At 36.2% G+C, this 18,812-nt stretch overlaps 1 protein-coding gene across 3 annotated transcripts in view; it reads left to right on the plus strand.

The window, feature by feature from the left end:
- Window positions 1-18,812, plus strand: part of Rb1 (RB transcriptional corepressor 1) — a 137,336-nt gene that overhangs the window by 54,778 nt on the left and 63,746 nt on the right. For all 3 annotated transcript variants that reach the window (XM_052732766.1, XM_052732765.1, XM_052732764.1), the window contains exons 9-17: window positions 205-282; window positions 5,668-5,777; window positions 6,712-6,789; window positions 9,769-9,856; window positions 15,122-15,238; window positions 16,650-16,706; window positions 16,789-16,820; window positions 16,903-16,979; window positions 18,342-18,538. In XM_052732766.1, the coding sequence (XP_052588726.1) occupies window positions 205-282; window positions 5,668-5,777; window positions 6,712-6,789; window positions 9,769-9,856; window positions 15,122-15,238; window positions 16,650-16,706; window positions 16,789-16,820; window positions 16,903-16,979; window positions 18,342-18,538 (834 nt within the window). The remainder of the gene's footprint in view (window positions 1-204; window positions 283-5,667; window positions 5,778-6,711; window positions 6,790-9,768; window positions 9,857-15,121; window positions 15,239-16,649; window positions 16,707-16,788; window positions 16,821-16,902; window positions 16,980-18,341; window positions 18,539-18,812) is intronic.

Genomic DNA, 18,812 nt, shown 5'->3' on the forward strand with positions numbered 1-18,812 from the left:
ACTTTAACTATTTTATGCTCAGAAATCTGTATTTAAAAGTAAATAATTGAACAATTATAAATCAATATCTTTAGTTTGAATGTACTGGAAATATCAGTTAATACTTTAGTGTGAACAGTTACCAAGACTAGACTTTGTTTTAAATTTTAATATATCTTATTATTGTAATCTTAGATGTATATATTTGAATGCTATATTTTTCAGGTGAAAAATGTTTATTTCAAAAATTTTATCCCTTTTATGAATTCACTTGGAATTGTATCATCTAATGGACTTCCAGAGGTAATTTGAAATAAAGTTCAATTAAAATTAGTATGGTTTGTTTAAGAATTTGGGGAAGGGGGATTATTGTTTACATTTCCTAAGATAAATTTATTGTATGTCAGTTGTTTATTTCTCAAAATAAACTTAGCTGAGTAGAATTGTAAAGTTAACATTTCTATGGTAACAGAGTTTTTTGTTTATTTGTTTCGTTTGGTTTTGGTTTCAGTTTTTGGAGACAGTTTCTCTGTGTAGCCCCAGCTGTCTTGGAACTCACTCTGTAGACCAGGCTGACCTCAAACTTACAAAATCCGCCTGCCTCTCTCTTCCTCTGGAGTGCTGGGATTAAAGGTGTGTACCACCACCGCCCAGCAAGGTTTTTGAAAACATAGGTTCAAAAGTATAAGTAAACATGATTTTATCAGAAGGCATAGAATTAGAAAGCTAGGCTGCTGGTTCTTTTACTTGGATTGTTAGCTAGTTCTTAATTTAAGAGTTCACTTAGTATTTGTTATGTGTTCAGTGTGTCAAGTGTTGTGCTAGATAATGTAGGTACAGAGATTAACTTTCAGTCGCTATCCTTAAGATGCTAGTGGGAGAGGCAAACTAGGAAATAGAACACTGAAGGAGGAGCCAGGTCGGTGATGCAGCCCTCCAATCTAGTACCCAGAGCACAGGGGGATCTGGAGTTTAAGTTGGAGGCCGGCCTGCTGTTCTCATGTTCTCTCTGTCTCACTGTCTCTGTCTGTCTGTCTGTCTGTCTGTCTGTCTGTCTGTCTCTCTCTCTCTCTCTCTCTCTCTCTCTCTCTCGCTGTGTGTGTGTGTGTGTGTGTGTGTGTGTGTGTGCAAAACAAGAAATCAGTGAAACAAAGAGTTGACTCTTTGAAAAGATAAATGAAATGAAATAGACAAACCTTGAGCCAAATGAACCAGAAGAAAGACCCAAGTTAATAAAATTAGAGATTGAAAAGGAAACATAACAGACATCAACAAAAATCAGAGGATCATTAGATCACCTTTGGAAACCAGTATTCCAATAAATTGGAAAATCTAGAAGAAATGGATAAATTTCAAGACATACATGACTTAAAAATGAAACCAAGAGTATATAAGCAGATGTATTACAAACAGTGATACCGAGACAGTAATAAGTCCCTCCACTAGAAAAGCTCAAGTCTGGATGGATTCACTGCCGATTACACCTATGATCCTTACACTATTCCAGGACTCAGGGAAGGAAGGAATGCCACCAAGATACCAAAACAAAATGAGAATACATAGCTTCTTCAACAAGTGACCTGGGAAAGCTACACGTAGAGTGAAATTAGACTCCTGTTTCAAATCATATAAAAACAAATGAAACTGTATCAAAGTTTGTAATGTAAGATCAGAAACTGAAGCTTTTACAGAAAAACATAGGGAGAATACTTTAAGGTAAAGGTATGATTTTTCTGGGAAAAAAGAAAGACTCCAATAGCTCAGGAATTGAATGGGACTAAAAGGCTCTGTATAGCAAATGAAACTATTGAATGAAGAGACAGCCTATGGAATGAGAGGAAATTTTGGGAGCTATAAATCTTTATGTAGCTAATATATAGATTCCTGATAGGAATATAATTAGTCTAGTCTTGATGGAACCAATAAGAAGGTCCTGAGAACATTAAAAATGAAACTACTATACAAGCCACCTGTATCACTTCTGGATGTATTCCCCAAAGACTCTATGCCAGCATACCATAAAGATCCTTGTATATCCATGCTTGTTGCTGCTCTATCCACAATAACTAAGTAGAATCTCGGTCTAGATGTCTATCAACAGGCAAATGGATAAAGAAATGTGATCTCTATACACAGTGGGGTTTTAGAAGCCTTTGGAGAATGAAGGTATTTATGCTGTTTGTAGGAAAATGGCTATAACTTGAGATCATAATATTAAGTAAAATAATATAGACTCAGAAACGTTTAGATTATAATGTATTAGTGATTAATTGTGAGTTACCAGTAATGCACGAAATAAAGGAACGAAATAAAAACACTTCTCCTTGGAGTTGCTTAACCAGGAGGGAGTCCAGATTTGAATTTTCTTCTTCCTACTGTGTCTTCCATACTTTTGTCTGTTGTATGCAGCATCTGAATCTGTGTCTGCCTGAAGGCTGTCCTGTGAGTCAGTCTGTCCCTCTGTGTGTCTGTCTGTTTCTGTATCTGTGATTGTGTATGTCTGTTGTTTGAGCTGTGTGTCTGTATGTGAGTGGTATCTGTCCCCAGCAAAGGGCTTTACTCTGTTTATCCAACAGCATAGAATGCAACACATGGGGAAGGAATGGGATACTTGACAAACATCTTTAACAGAGTATTACAAGGGATTAAGTCACTGGCTCCAACTAATCACAACTGACCCAGATAAATACCATTGTTTATCAACCAATATTCATAAATGGTTGCTCTGAAATTTTGTTACAGATTTTAAGAAGTTTTCAACTTCTGTATTTGCTGCTTTCAGTAAATGATACATATGAATTATCTAGGTTAGAGGCATGGAAGTGTATGTAACTTAAAATTGCAGCTGTGCATTAGCTTAGGTTGTAAAAGTTGATTACATGGTAAAACCAAGGCAAGTAAGGTTGGTTAGTTATAGTTTCTCTTAAAGGCAGGTTAAGCAAAAGTTGGAGTCCAGTGGGCTAGCAGTCTTAATTTGTAAGGGACCTGAAGGTGTATTATTAGCCTTGGCTATGAGGTCCAGCAAAAGTTCCAGTCTCTTGGAATATAAGAGATATTGCATCACTACACAGAAAAACAAAGAAGGATAATATTGGTTCCTTTTTTGGTTTATTTGGGACAGAGTTTCTTGGTATAGCCCTGCTGTCTTGGAAATCACTCCATAGACCAGGCAGGCCTCAAACTCAGAGATCCACCCGTCTCTGCCTTCTGAGTGCTGTGATTAAAGGCATTTGCCACCACTGCCTAATTGTGTAGTTGGTGTTTTTTTTTTTTTTTAAACTCTTTACTCTTAGCTCTTTGGAGGCCCACCACTCAGCTTCCAAATAATCACATGAAGACTTATTCTTTCTTATGAATGCCCGGCCTTAGCTTGGCTTATTTCTAGACAGCTTTTCTTAGCTTAAACTATTCTGTCTACCCTTTGCCTCTGGGCTTTTACCTTTTTCTATTTCTGCATATCTTTCCTTTCCTCCTTATTCTGTGTCTAGCTGTGTGGCTGTGTGGCTGGCCTCTGGCATCCTCCTCTCCTCCTTGTCTGACTCCCTCCTCTTCTCTTTTTCTCCTCTTTATTCTCTCTGCCTGGCAGTCCCAACTACTCTCTCTCCTCCCTTGCTATTGGCCATTCAGCTCTTTATTAGAACAGGCAGGTATTTTAGACAAGCAAAGCAACACAGCTTTACAGAGTCAAACAAATGCAACATAAAGGAATGCAACACATCTTTATATCATTAAACAAAAAAACCACAGCATAAACACATGTTAAACACATAAATAAACACATCTTAAAATATTATTCCATAACACAGTTGAGACCTGGTCTTTTAGGAGTCTTATTCCTACCTTAGGCATTAGGAACCATGCTGTTCTGAACTCTGAAGAGTGTTAACATTCAGGATAATCTCCCACCCCTTTATAAAGGGTTAGTTTCAATGGATACCTTAAGAGAAACTTTACATTTTCAGTATTGCACATATAATTGCCAGTCAGATGGTTGTTGGTTTGTGTTTCTCCAAGGTAGGGCAGGAGTGGTCACTAATCTTATCTGTGCATTAATAACCATTCTGTCAAGTTTACTTATGTAGGGAAACATACAATTTGCATTTTTGCATTTCTTCTACCATTCTTTTTATAATGCAGTTTTTGTTCCCTCAAGGTTAAACATTGACTGTGAAAGCCACAGAAAGGGCTAGGGAGTGTGGCTCTGTGGTAGAGTGCCTGCCTAAGCATGTAAAATGCCCTGGGCTCCATCCATAGCACTTGAACAATAACAAACCAACCTAGGCAGAGAACCCTTCAGGAGTTAAGGGCTTGATTTAGTGGTAGAATGTGTGTTTACTATGTGTAAGACTCTTGGTTCTTCCCTAACAACAGAAGGGAAAAAAAAAGTCATAGCAGACGGTTGAACACTAGGTTTTAAATCATGATAATAAGAAGAGATCAGAACCAAGAAATTGTTTATAGTTTCTAGCAATTGAAAAGGTATGATAGAAAGTAAATTTTAAAATTATGTTAATTAGGTGTTTTAGTTACTTTTCTGCTGTCATGACAAAACACCATGACCAAGGAAATTTATATAAGAAAATGTTTCATTTGGGGCTGACAGTTCCAGAGAGTTAGAGTTCATTACCATCCTGGTGAAGAGCATGGCAGCAGGCAGGCAGGCATGGCCCCAGAGCAGTAGCTGGAAGCATATATCTGCATCCAAACAAACAAACAAACAAACAAAACCAGGAAGCAGAGAAAGCTAACTGGGAATTGTGTGGCTTTTAAAACTTCAAAGCTCACCCCAAGTGACACGACTCCACCAACAAGGCCACACCTCCTAATCCTTCCCAAACAGTTTACCAACTGAAAGTCAGGTATTAAAGTATATGATCTTATGGAGGCCACTGTCATTCAAACCATGACATTAGGATACTTAATTGGGCTAATTCTCTTGCCAAAGATATTAACTAAAAAGAACAGAGTGTACCAAAGGGTTTTAAAAAAATGTTAAAAATTTATAATTGAGAGGATTTATTGGGTTTGGAGAAATGCCTTATTTTATACTGAGAATATAGTAGAAGATTGAAAGTGAAGGATATATGTCATGCTTGAAGAATCTTAGCAGTTAACTAGTTATGAATAAGATTGGGACTTTCAGTGAAAACACTGAAATGTATTTTTTTTTAAGCACTAATATGACCACAAGTGAAAAGTTCTACGTAGGACACAAAAATATTTTAAAAGGTTATATAAAAGTACCTTCATACTATTTATATAATCATATGCCTCTATGACATAAATGGATTTTGCATTTAGATGCAATCCTTAAAATAACTCGTTTTATTTGCCAGTGTTCCAAAATTCAAAAAAATCTGTAAAATGTTAAATACTTTTGGTCCTAAACATGTTATATAAGAGATGTTCAATCTGTGATGTACTTGGTGCATGATGTTGTCAGCACTGTTTTGTGGTATTTGATGACCCTTATCTAGCTACATTAAATTCTAATAAGTGCAGTATATACATAAAATAGTAAAAAAATTGAAGTTTAATGTGTAATATTCCATAGTTCACTTTTAGACAGGTCTTGTTTTGGATGTGGACTCAGTATGTGTTTTAAAATTAAATGTACATTTTACAAAAGTTCCTTAGTGAAATCTACTTGTGTATCCTAAGGATAATTGCCAGTTTCTTTCTTTTGAGGTTGAAAGTCTTTCTAAACGCTATGAAGAACTGTATCTTAAAAACAAAGATTTAGATGCAAGACTATTTTTGGATCATGATAAAACACTTCAGACTGATCCTATAGACAGGTATTGCAATGACATTTTTATATATTGACATGCTTTTTATATAGATTGTATATAGATTAATAATTAACTCAGATATGTTACATAGATTTTTATCAATTTAGAGATCTTTTAACATCTTTTATAATAGATTATTCTCAAATGTCTTCATGTAGTACAATGGTAGTACTCTAAGCATACAGTTTAGTAACAAACAGTTAGTGTGACTTATAACTACAACAATTTTCTGGGTTTTCTTTTTTTCTTTCTTTTTTTTTCGTTATCTAGATAACTTTTTAAATGTGTACCAAAAGAAAATGATTGAACTAATTAGTTTACTTAAGTGGTGTCTCTTTCATTATATCCTTTTTATCCACTATTGCCTTGTTGATATTAAAAAAATTTTTTTAAGAAGAATATTCTCTTGGCTTACCAAGTAAGATTCTTAAGATAGGGAATGGCTGAGAGTATTACAGTTTTTAAATAATCATATGTAAAGATTATTTGACTCTTTATAAATAATTATTTTATTGTGAAATGAAAAATGTATTTAATTTAGAAATTAAACATAGTAAAATCTATTTAAGTAGAAATGAAATCCTTGGACAGCATAGTGCACTGAAAAAATGTCATCCGCAGTGTTTTAAGATCCCACATAGCTTGGCCGTTAACACCACCAGCCAGAAAACATCTACTTTCCAGAATGTTGTTCTCAATGTTTGGTATACCACTTTGCTGTAAACCTGTGGAAGGAGACCCATGCTTAAGAATAACGGTGAAAAAAATCATTCAGGCAGCACTTGAGTATTCCAAAGCACTTATCTTACTGAGAACGTGTATGATGCTCGGAATAACAGGAATTCTTAATTACTATTATTTGTTACTAATCAGTAACTGCTTTTTTACCCATAAACTCAAGTTTTAAATTTCAGTATGAATTACTTTACTTATCATTTAGTTTTGAAACAGAGAGGACGCCACGAAAAAGCAACCCTGATGAAGAGGCAAGCGTGGTCACCCCACAGACTCCAGTTAGGTATGCATTTTCCTCGTTCCAGCTCTCATCATCATTGTTTATTAAGTGCTGTGTAAGTGCTTCAGACTTGTTTGACTTTGTACTTGCACAACATGTAAATATTTTATGACTTGCTTAGGTTACAATATTCCTTGTTTGTATTTACATATAAGGAATATAACCCAAAATGTGTGTTCCATCTCAGAAAGAAAAACCATCAGTATTTGATGTTGCATAACCTAGAGTTATTTTTATGTCCCTTCCTCACTCATATCCCACTTTAGAAATCTATTACCAGATGTAGCTGAATGCTCCAGAGCATTTCTTAAATCCATGTGCTTTCCTCTATTTCTGTCTACTCTCACCACCTTTGTGCAGGACAGTGCTCTTTGTCTTGAATTTACCTATCTGATCATGCCCTTTGTTTCTTACAATGGTAGCTTTCCCTACCAAGAAATCTATTCTCCACAGAGTCTCCAAATAATATTCTATGGATGTAAATCAAATCATGTGTGTTGGTGGCTGCTCAAACGCTCTGGTTACTTCTAGTTGCATTTGGAATACAAAGCAAATTTCTTAACAGTCCTTAAGACCTTACATGACCAGGTTTTTGTTGCCTGGACAACCTCATCTTGCTCTTGGTTACTCTGTTTTGACCACATAACATTGGTCTTCTTTCAGTTTTTGAACTGTTAGCACTTTTGTACTTGAATGCCTTCATACTTGACATTCTCTATTGAAATTCTTCTTTCTATACACTCTTCCTTTATGTTCATAATATAACTATAAATCTATATATAACTATAAATCCATTTACATGTTTGTGTTTTTCACATAAACCAGCAATAGCCTTTAAATTTGTTTCCTATAGATCATGACTTTTCTGTTGACAGTTTTAATAATCAAGACCCAGTATGATGCTTGGTGCATTGTAAACAAGCAGTGATCCTTTTCAAATGACTGTGATTCTGCAAACAGTCTCATTTTCACACCAGCTTAAAGGTACACTTATGGTCAAGTTAATGAAGTCACACAGATTATATGAAATTATATTTCAGCTGAATTTTACTGAGAGGTAGTAGTACAAGAAGAGGCACTGAAATGTGGCACAGCTGCTCTGTATTGATTGTAAGATGAGGGAATGAATGAAGCATCAGGAATAGAAAACAGGTATTGTTATGCCATCCTCACATACTGTACTTGGTGCATGATATGGTCTGTGTTTTAAATGGGTGGTAAACATGAGTACGGATAAAAATAGACTTGATTTCTCAGATGAGAAGTGGCTTTTTTCCCCTCTTGTTTTCCTTAGAAAACTTCCTTAGAAGGCTTCGTTCACGCCAGACAAGCACTCTGTCATTGAGCTACACCAGTCTGGCCCAGACTTTATTTTTATAATTTTGCATATCAGTGGTTCATGGGGGAAGACTAAGTACAGAACAGCTTAGGAATAGAGCTATCAGTCTATCTTAGTGCTTAGAGCAGGGTGCAAATTAGAATAACCCAAGGAACTCTTTTCATTCTACATGCCTCTGCCTTTTATTCTTAGTGAGTGAAAAATATCTGGACTGACCAACTGGAGTAGTTCAGCTGAGACATTCCAAAGAGCTGAACCAAATGAATAGTGGTGGGAATGAAGGAGTAGGAACACGTTTGATAAATGTAGTGGATTCATTTTTAGTGTATCTGTCTTACAGCATTTATGTAGATCTCTAGTAAGCAGCAAGATGTAAAGCACCCATAGATCAGGAAGTTATCAGGGCAAGTTAAAAACATAAAAGTACCCACATCTGCCCAAAGAGAGGAAGTGTAGCAGCAAGAATAGATGGTAAAGGTTGACTTCTGAGGAGAGCTGTCATAGGAACTGGATAGAAGTTAGGCTGCAGTGAGCTGGTATGGCTTGGGAGGCAAGAGCATAAAGCCAAGAATCTGAGGGAAGGTGCTATGATCAAGAAAGAACAAGTGTTTGAGTCAGTTACTTCAAGGAAGTCTGCAATCGTTTGTTTTCAGTAGTTAGTTATTTGTGGCATTAGTCATTATGATTTGGATTTATCTATAGTAGCTATAGAAAATGTAATGTGTGAAAGTTGAAGTATAGAGAAGCCTGGCTAAGAACTTGACATGTTTTGTATTATATTTAAATCAGCCTTCCAGCCCTAAACAATCTGTGGTTCTTTGCATCCTTATGCAATGTCTCAAACATCATGCTACTATAAAACTGGAACACTTATCTTTATTATATACTACACACAAGTGTGTGTCTTCATGCAAAACTATAGAACTGTGGAGGTCCTGAGAGACTGGGCAAGTTTTATGCTTCAGCAAAAGTGACTTTTAAAAATTACTCAGGACTTTACTCTTCTTCTTTGAAGATCTCTATAAAAAAAGGTGCTTTCTGTTCTTCATTTGAGTTTCTGAATATCTTACCGTCTTTATTTGAAAGTGTGTAATATTTAAAGACAAGCATAGTGGTCCTCTCTTCTAATCTAATCTCCAGATTTTGGGGGAGGCTGAGTCAAGAGGGTTGTTGCAAGTTTGAGGCTAGCCTGTACTACATAGTGAGGCCCTCCTTGTCTTGGAGAGTGGCGAATTGACACTTACTTGTAATATATTCTTGAAAGAATAGCATTTTTATGCCAGTTACCTATGCATATAATATGAAAATTTAAGGTATATTTTCCTGAAAATTCATTAGTTAGAAGAATAATTCTCTATCAATAATAATATTGATAGTTTTATTAGTAGATGTATCACTTCTATTGTTATACTTATTGATAATACTTTTCTGAAAGGTTTAAGTAAAATGTAATTATTTTAAGCTGCAACATGGTAAGGGGTTTTATTTTATTTAAATAAGGTCTTATTTTAGGGAACTTCTTCAAGATAAATTGGCTACACAGTGTGTTAAAAGATGTGCTTACGTGATAGCTATGTTTCATTTTTTCTTTAATTTTTTTTTCCTTTGTTGCTTAATGCTTCTTCCTGTGTTTTGTTCTTTAGGACTGTTATGAATACTATCCAACAATTAATGGTGATTTTGAATTCTGCAAGTGATCAACCATCAGAAAATCTGATTGCCTATTTCAATGTAAGCTCTATATAAATCACTTTTTTGTGGTATCTTGAAAGAAACTTGAAATTAGAAGCTAAAGTACTAAGTATATTTTAAAACACCTATCTTCCATCTACCACATACTTACTTGGTATTTTATCTGTTGCTTTTTGAACCTCCCCAGATTTGATGATTATTTTATTTAAATATTGTTAGTTTTAGTTTTCTTATATTTACCATTTTCCTTACAACTTAGACGATCACCTCTGAGACACTTTCTTTTTTCATTCTCTCTGTCTCTCTCCGTCTCTCCCTCTCCGTCTCCCCCTCTCCATCTCTCCCTCCCTTTCCCTTCTTTTTCCTCCCTCTCCCTCCCTCTCTCTTCCTCTCTTCTTCTCTTCCTCTCTCCTCTCTCCTCTCTCTCTCTCTCTCTCTCCAGAGTTTCACTAAGTAGCCATAGCTGGCCTAGAACTGATTCAGAGACCAGCCTGCCTCTGCTTCCCCGGTGATGAGATCAAAGGTGTGTGCCACCACACCACTCTTCTTTTCCTCTCTCCCTTTTCCTTTTTTTTCTCATTTCTTTTTCTTCCTTCCTTCACATATGGTATATGGATCTCTCTGCATGTATGTGTGTTCATGAAGGCTAGAGGTCACCATCTGGCATCTTCTATAGCTCTTCATTTTTAAAGACAGGCTCTCTCACAGAACTTGGAGCTCACCAATTGCTATACTACTACTCAGTGAGCACCCAGGATTGGGTCCTCTTGTCTCTACCTCCCACTCTGAGATAACAGGTGCATTCTGCCACATCAGGCTGTTTACATGGGATCCAAGCTTAGGTTCTCATATTTACATAACAAGCACTTTACCCACTGAGCCATCTCACCAGTTCATATTTTCTTTTCTTTCTGTGGGGGACCTGCCCCCACTTTACCCTGGGTTCTCCTGGGGAGAGAGGGATAAGAAAATACCAGATAGAAAGAGAGACTTAGTTGACAAGAGGAAAGACAGAAACACAGGATAGCTTCAGGAGGACTTGGGTCAATATCCAACATCCCAGAACTTTATTCCAAAGTGCTTTTTATAAATGCCAAGGGGCGAGGCAAAAGACCTCCCCCTTGCTAGATACAGCCAAGATTTACCTTTCCAAACCTGGTAACCATGCCCGTGGTCCAGTCATCCTCTTATGCAGCTCTGCTGGGTAAAGCAAGCCCAGATTCTCTGACCTTGAGTAATTTGGGCCTCCACATCTCTGTTTCTCTCTTTTTGACTACTGCTCAGTATATATGCTTTTTATTATTAATTTTTAAGTTAGCATAGAAAGTAATGAATTCCATTATGTCATATTTATACACATGCGTCACTCTATATTGTAATTTATCTACCCCTGGAGTCTCCTTGCTGCACCCCTTCCCATTAGTTCTTCCTTCTGCTTTCACATTGTATGTTTTCCATTGTCTCTCCACCTGTTTCTCCTTCCCTTAAGATTCCTTCCTTTCCCATCATGGTCTCCTTTCTTCTTTCATACTACCCTCCCCCAATTTAAATCTAGCTTCTACATATGAGTGAGCAAAGGTACAACTTATAGGTTTCCTGATCTAGCTTATTTTGCTTGATACAATGATCTCCAGTTGCATCCATTTTCTGACAAATATGATTTCTTTTTTATAGCTGAATAAAATTCCATTGAATTTATGATAGACATCTACATTGGGTTCATTTCCTAGCACTTGCAAATAGTGCAAAAATGAACATGAAGCAAGTGTCTCCTGTGGGCTGCCTTGGAGTCCTCTGGCTGTGTACCCAGGAGTGGGACAGCTAGGTCTTAGGATAATTCTAGTCTCAGTGGTTTTGACACGTGAAGCTTGACAGATGGTCTCACGTATTTTTTAGATTGTCTGTTTGGTTTGGTCTGTTTTTCAGAAACTTCCATCCTGTCTTCTGTAGTGGTCATGTCAGTTTACACTGATACGCCACCAGGACCCTCCTGCCTTTGTTGTTGTTTCTTTTTGATAACCATTCTGTCTAAAGTGAGATAGAATCTCAAAGCAGTTTTAATTTGCATTTCCTATTTTACTAAGGCTCTAGGACACTTTCTATAATATTTATTGCATATTTGTATTTCTTCTTTTGAGAACCATCTGTTCAGTCTATTAGCCCAATGTTGATTGGATTATTTAGTTTGGGGTGCTTATTTTTTATAGTTCTTTGTGTATTGTAGGTGTGAAATGCATGTTCCTTGTGTGGTTGACAAATTTTTTTCTCACTCTGCATGCTCCTTGTGTGGTTGACAAATTTTTTTCTCACTCTGCAGGCTCTCTTTACTTTGCTAATTATTCCTTTTCCTGGGTAGTGTTTATTAATTCATGTAACCCCAACTGTTGATTCTTGAGATTATTTTTTGTGTTACTAGAATAAACTTTTCATAAAAAACAAGTTGACATGTTGGAGCAGCTTTTTCTTGGGTCCTCAAATTGCAGACTGCCAGGTATATTGACAGCCGTAGTGGAAGGTCAGTTGGGCTTGTCTACTTGTCTTCCTATGGTTTGTCCTAGTGTTGAGTCTGTATTGGATGAGTACCCCATGTCTGCTGATCCTGTCTTCACTTGAGTAGCTTCCCTTTTGTGCATACCAGAGGCACATGGTCACATTTGGTTTTGCAGTGTGTCACCCTCCCCAAACTCATTCTTTCAGATGCTCTGGGATGCCTAAATCATTGTGAATATGGGGCCTAATTGCAGCAGCATTGAGATCTGTAGAGAACAGGTGGAGAGCCTATCTTTGTACTTTCAAAACCTCCCAAGTATTAGTCAGCCTGGAGCAATTAGACTGTTAGAGTTTCAGACTTCTCATATTATAGGGAGTGAATGGCAAATAGATGGTCCCATGATTAATTCACCCACTGACATTAGGTCAGGACTTTCTAGCTACCAGGTCTGTTCCAAGCTGCTGAGGGCTTAATGTTTTACCTTACGTACTTTCCTGTCTAAGTTGAGCCTCGTGCCATTGGCTTTTGACTTGTCAAATTCTGGACCCCCTTCTCCTCAAAGTCCTCCCTCTGGGCTGTCTCCCCCAGGGCTGTGGCAGGTTAAAGTCAGGCCCCCTGACTCATAGTCCTCTGCTTTCAGACACAGGGTAGTTCAGTTTTAGATAACATGTCCATCTCACCATGGCCATTGTCCTTGGAGTCATACTGAATAACAAAATAGGATTCCTCTCCGCTTCCCATCTATTGGCTACAAGAATCCCTGTTTGGTCAAAACCCTCACCTAGATTTCAGGCTTGCAGGCTTGTTCTCAGACGACTCCATTCTCTTTTACTTTTTGGATGAGGTTTTTGCTTCCCCTCCCCCTCTCAGCCAGGGAGCCACAAGTAGTAGCTGGTTTTGGCATGGCTTACTTCTTTTCAGGTGTCTGTCACTACCTTTTGTGATTTCCAAAACTCTTTATATCTTTGGAATAGAGCATGGGTTTTCTTATTCTGACTCCTCCCCCACCTTACACAGGGCAACCTCTAGTCCACCCTTTTATCTGCGAGTCCTTTTCTTTTTTTCTTTAAATGTTTTCATTTCTTCTTTTAAAATTATTTCTTTTAATTTTGAGGTTATAAGCAAATTATTCCCTCTTCCCTCTTTTTCCTCCAAAGCTTCCCACAACAATTTCTTACAACAAGAAAGAAAATGAGTTAGTTTGGGGTTACTGGTATGTGGTTGAGAGAGAGAGAGAGAGAGAGAGAGAGAGAGAGAGAGAGAGAGAGAGAGAGAGAGAGAGAGAATGTCTTTACCCTTACTTTGTGATAGGTGCTTTAGCCTAGGCTGGCTTTGAACTCAAGATCTTGCCTCTACCATAGCTGGAAATTTTACTTTCTATATTAGTTCAGTTTTCTTCATATTTTTGAAAAAAAAAATGCTATCCCTAGGTACAAAATCTTAGAAATTATATAGTCATTTTGGCAATAGTGATTTCATGTCAGGAAATGGTGTATGTGTGTGTGTCTGTGTGTGTATCTGTGTGATATTCCTAAGATTAGTATGCTTTTTTCTTTAAGAAATAGAGAATTATTGATATTTTAAGGTGTGAAGTACCTTTTTAGTGTCACCATACAAGGAACTATAATTAATCATAATTTTAGAAAGTTTATTTTCTAGTGTATAATATTTCGAATATATATGATTATATATTTAATTATATAATCTAATTATAGGAAATTGTATTATAGGATATAAATAATGATTGTGATATATTTTAATATAGCATAATATAATAATAAACTATTATAATACATCACACTACTTAGTGGAGTGCATCATATTCTGATGTGTTTTAATTACCAAAGTTGACATATTTATACTCCACATGATACTATTTGTATTTGTAACTTTCTCCTGTCTTGTTTACCTGAAAATAAATGATTTGCCTAATTCTTCATTAACTTATAGCACATTTAATTAGGAAATGAAACCAAACACAAATCTTACTTTTACTTCTTCATTTGCTTTTGGGTTGCATACATCTTAAAGTAACCCCTTCTTTTCAGAGATTTTTTAAAAAATATTTTTATTTTATGTATGTGGATGTTTTTGCCTGCATTTATATTTATGTACCACATGCATGCAGTACCTGCAGAGGCTAGAAGAGTTCTTTGGATCTCCTGGGACTGGAGTTAACAGAGGATTATAAGCCTCCCTTGAGTGCTGGGATCAAATCCAGGTCCTCTGGAAGCTAGTACTGTTAATCACTGAGCATCTCTCCAGCCATGTAAAGTAATTCTTAACTGTGAGGATACTTAATGAGAATATATGATAGATGGAAAGGCTGATAAATCTTTTGTCTATAGCCTTTATTTGTTTAAAACAGTTGTTCTCAACCTGTGGGTCACAACCCCTTTGGGGGTTGCAAATTAGATTTCCTGCTTATCATATATTTGCATTATGATTCATAACAGTAGCAAAATTATGGTTATAAAGTAGCAATGCAATAATATTAATGATTGGGGGTCACCACAGCATGAGTAACTAACTGTATTAAAGTGTTGCAGCATTAGGAGTGATGAGAACCACTGGTTTAAAACTTTAGATAACAACAATGTACTTTCATTACATTGAATAATTTTAGTTTTAACATACAATAGATTTCTATGTTGGCTGGTTATATTCTGTATTGTCAATTTTGTCATAGTGGAAGGGTTTACTTGTTTTTTATAAACAAGTAACAGATCAAAGTCATTTACTGTGAAAGAGAAAAATGTTAATTCTGGTCAAATAGTATCCTCAATATTTATTTCTGTTTATATTTCTTAAAGAATTGCACAGTGAATCCAAAAGAAAATATCCTGAAAAGAGTAAAGGATGTTGGACACATCTTTAAAGAGAAGTTTGCGAATGCTGTGGGGCAGGGGTGTGTTGACATTGGAGTGCAGGTAACTTGAGCTCGCACCTGTTAGTGCCACAGTATAGAAATCATCTGTTTATACAGTCTGAGCTGTGGGAGTATTTACGTCATAGTATAAGATAATGGCAGGTGGCAAATATCCCAGCTGCTGTGTTTGCTGCTACTTATGGGAAACTGTATGTGAACTCCCTCTTCAGTCCAGTATACAAAACAAAAATGAATATGCTAATGACAGCAATTTAAAAATTAAGAAAAAATTAAAGTCTATGTATGCATGAATAGGATTACATTATACTACCACTTGCCAGTGTTCTTATTGATCAATACAATTTCAGAAATAAACTAATATATTTGGTAAGACTACATGGGTTGAGTTAAGCCTGAGTTTGTACATAGCTTTGCTGTTTATGAGCTATATAGTTTTGAACATGTTGTTTAAGTTCTCTGAGACTGCTTCTGGGTCTGGCTTGCTTTGTTACATGACATTAGGGTAATATAATAAGTAAGTCTAAATATAATCTACTGTATATATTTATTCCAGTATGTTGAGTTTATATTTTGATGCCACTGGTTAGTTTAAACCAGCGGTTCTCAACCCATGGGTTGCGACCCTTTGAGGGGGTCAAACGACCTGTTCACAGGGGTCGCCTGAGACGATCAGAAAACACAGATATTAACATTATGTTTCATAACAATAGCAAAATTACAGTTATGAAGTAGCAACGAAAATAATTTTATGGTTGGGGGTCACCAGAGCATGAGAAACTGATTTAAAGAGTTCTACATTAGGAAGGTTGAGAACCACTGGTTTAAATGATTATACTTAAAATTCTTTTGAGTGCATGTAGTACTTACGTTCTTGTTTTAGAGTACAGGAGTATCGTGTGTGTGTGTGTGTGTGTGTGTGTGTGTGTGTGTGTGTGTGTGTGTGTGTCTGTAATTTAAGCACCAATTTTTTTTAATTTATGAGAACTAATTATTTGTTTAAAGCATTTACTAATTAAATCAACTTTGGTTTCTTGGGTTTTTTGTTTGTTTTTGGGCTGTGCCAGTGTTAATGAGTTTTACAGACAGAAACTACTCTTTTAATCTTAGCCATTTCAAAAACAAATGTTTGCATCACCAAAAGGATTATATTAGATGTGTAAAGTGCTTAAAATAGTATTGGGCATATTTCTCTGTGGAGCAAGTGACACTGGCTGAAACAGAGCAGAGGGACATCATCAGTTCCTAGATATACTAGTCTGGTTAATTTATTGGGAGTGCTAACTACTAGTTTATAGGAAGCCTTAGACTTTAAACAACTAGCTTTTATGATCTCTTACTAACCATGTTCCTAGAAGGGTAGAGTATGTTTCAGGAAAAGACTTTAACAAAAATTAGTTAAGTTCTTGATTTTCTAAAACAATGAGCTCTTAATATTTCCCTTTTGTTTGTAGAGATATAAACTTGGCGTCCGATTGTATTATCGTGTGATGGAATCCATGCTTAAATCAGTAAGTTAAAGAGAATAAACTTGAAAAAAATCAATGCTGTCATAAAGTTTCAATTAAACTTTTAAAAAATTATCTGTTTTAGGAAGAAGAACGTTTATCCATTCAGAATTTTAGGTAAATATTTTCTAGTTTTAATAAAACAATTTCTTTTTATAAAAGCCATATTTAAAATCATTTATTCTTTTCCCTCTTTTAGCAAACTCCTAAATGACAACATCTTTCATATGTCTTTATTGGCCTGTGCTCTTGAAGTTGTAATGGCTACATATAGCAGTAAGTTAAGTTTTAATAATTTAATTTAATTTAACTGTAATTTAATTAATCGAAAGTAAAGAAACCCTTAAGTTATCTTATGGGTTCTTTGTTATTGTTTTTGTTTTGTTTTGTGTGTTTATCTGTGTGGTGAGAAGAAGTCATACTGTAGATCACTTTACACTGAACACTGTGATTGGCTGTTACAGCTATTTAAATGGCTAACATGTCAAACATTTCAGGTCATCTGGGGGGTAGAATTCATGAGGCTTCTGCTCTGAGCATATTGAGTCCAGGAAAGGTAGCCAATGAAACTGCTACTACAAAGGCTTCTGAACATGTAAGGTGCCACAGGAGTGTTGAAGAACAGCCCGTCTTGTATGTAGTACTGTTTTGCCTCTGTGCTCAGAGACCAAGAGCAGGAATCCACCAGAAACTGGATGCTTAGTAATTGGTTGCTGCTTTTATAATAGCTATGAAAATTTAATGATTGTTGAAAAGAGCAGAATAAAACCCAATAACTTTTTTAAATATAATTTGAAAAAATATTACTTTTCAAACGTTGTAAATAGTAAAAAGTTTTACTTGTAGAAACAAAGTGGAACAGTCATCTAAAGATACAGCTAGACAGTAAAAGAAGTTAAATTAGTAATCACTGAAACTGAACACTCATAAATAACCACAGTATGCACATTTTTAAAGAGAGATCATTTTCCAACAACGTTAGCAAAGTCTCTTTCCCATTTCTTTTCGCAGTGTTGAGAACTGAACCCAAGGCAGGGACTAGGCATTGTTTTTAAGACAGGATCTCACTAGTCCTTGAACTCAAGTCTGTAGTAGCCTGACCAGGTCTTGAACTTGTAATTCTCCTGCCTCAGCCTGTTGAGTATCTGGCATTATAGGCCTGCAGCACCAGATTTGAGGCAGGGTCTCATAATGTAGTGCTGGCTGTCCTGGAACTTGCTCTGTAGACCAGGCTGGCCTCTCTCTTCAGAGTGCTGGGATTAAAGGCATGTGTCACCACTACATGGCTAATTAGCAAAATCTTAAAAGCATCATTGGTCTTCTCAACCCAGCAGTCATGGTAGTTAAAATGGGTATGGGAATGGATACTTGCCTGGATATTAGTGAAGGCTATGTACACCTGTACAAGTTCGGCAAATTATTATTCCTATCTCTAAGAAAAATGTGTGGACATACACTTAAAATTTGGAAGCCTATTTCTTGAGAGTCTGTAGACCACAGAATAAAAAATATCTGATTTAAGTAAGAATTGCTTACCCCTTTTTCTATATTTTGAGTCTGTGTGATAAGATCTTCCAAATCTCATCAGTTCAGTCCTTAACATTTCTTATTGACACCTTTTTTTCCCTCTTATTTTAGGAAATACATCACAGAGTCTTGATTCAGGAACAGATTTATCCTTCCCGTGGATTCTGAATGTACTTAATTTAAAAGCCTTTGATTTTTACAAAGTGATTGAAAGTTTTATCAAAGTGGAAACCAACTTGACAAGAGAAATGATAAAACATTTAGAAAGATGTGAGCATCGAATCATGGAATCCCTTGCATGGCTTTCAGTAAGTGGCTAGCTAAATAACTGAAGGTATTCATATGTACACGACTAACTACCTGTTAATGAGAAGTTATTTCTTTAATGAATAATCCATGCCCAGCCTGAGATTCAAGTGGAATATAAGAATGGATTTTGTGTGGGTGGATGTGCATTCCTAAGTGTGAATGCAGGTGTGTAAGTTGCTTGTTTTTCTGCTGTGAACACCACCAGGCCAGTTGGCCTGTTGAGCTTCCTGCACCATCTAATGCATTTGTTTAGGAGCAAGTTTTCACAAAGCT

Source organism: Peromyscus californicus, unplaced genomic scaffold (assembly GCF_007827085.1).
Source record: "Peromyscus californicus insignis strain IS unplaced genomic scaffold, ASM782708v3 Scaffold_12__1_contigs__length_115047231, whole genome shotgun sequence".
Lineage (NCBI taxonomy): Eukaryota > Metazoa > Chordata > Mammalia > Rodentia > Cricetidae > Peromyscus > Peromyscus californicus.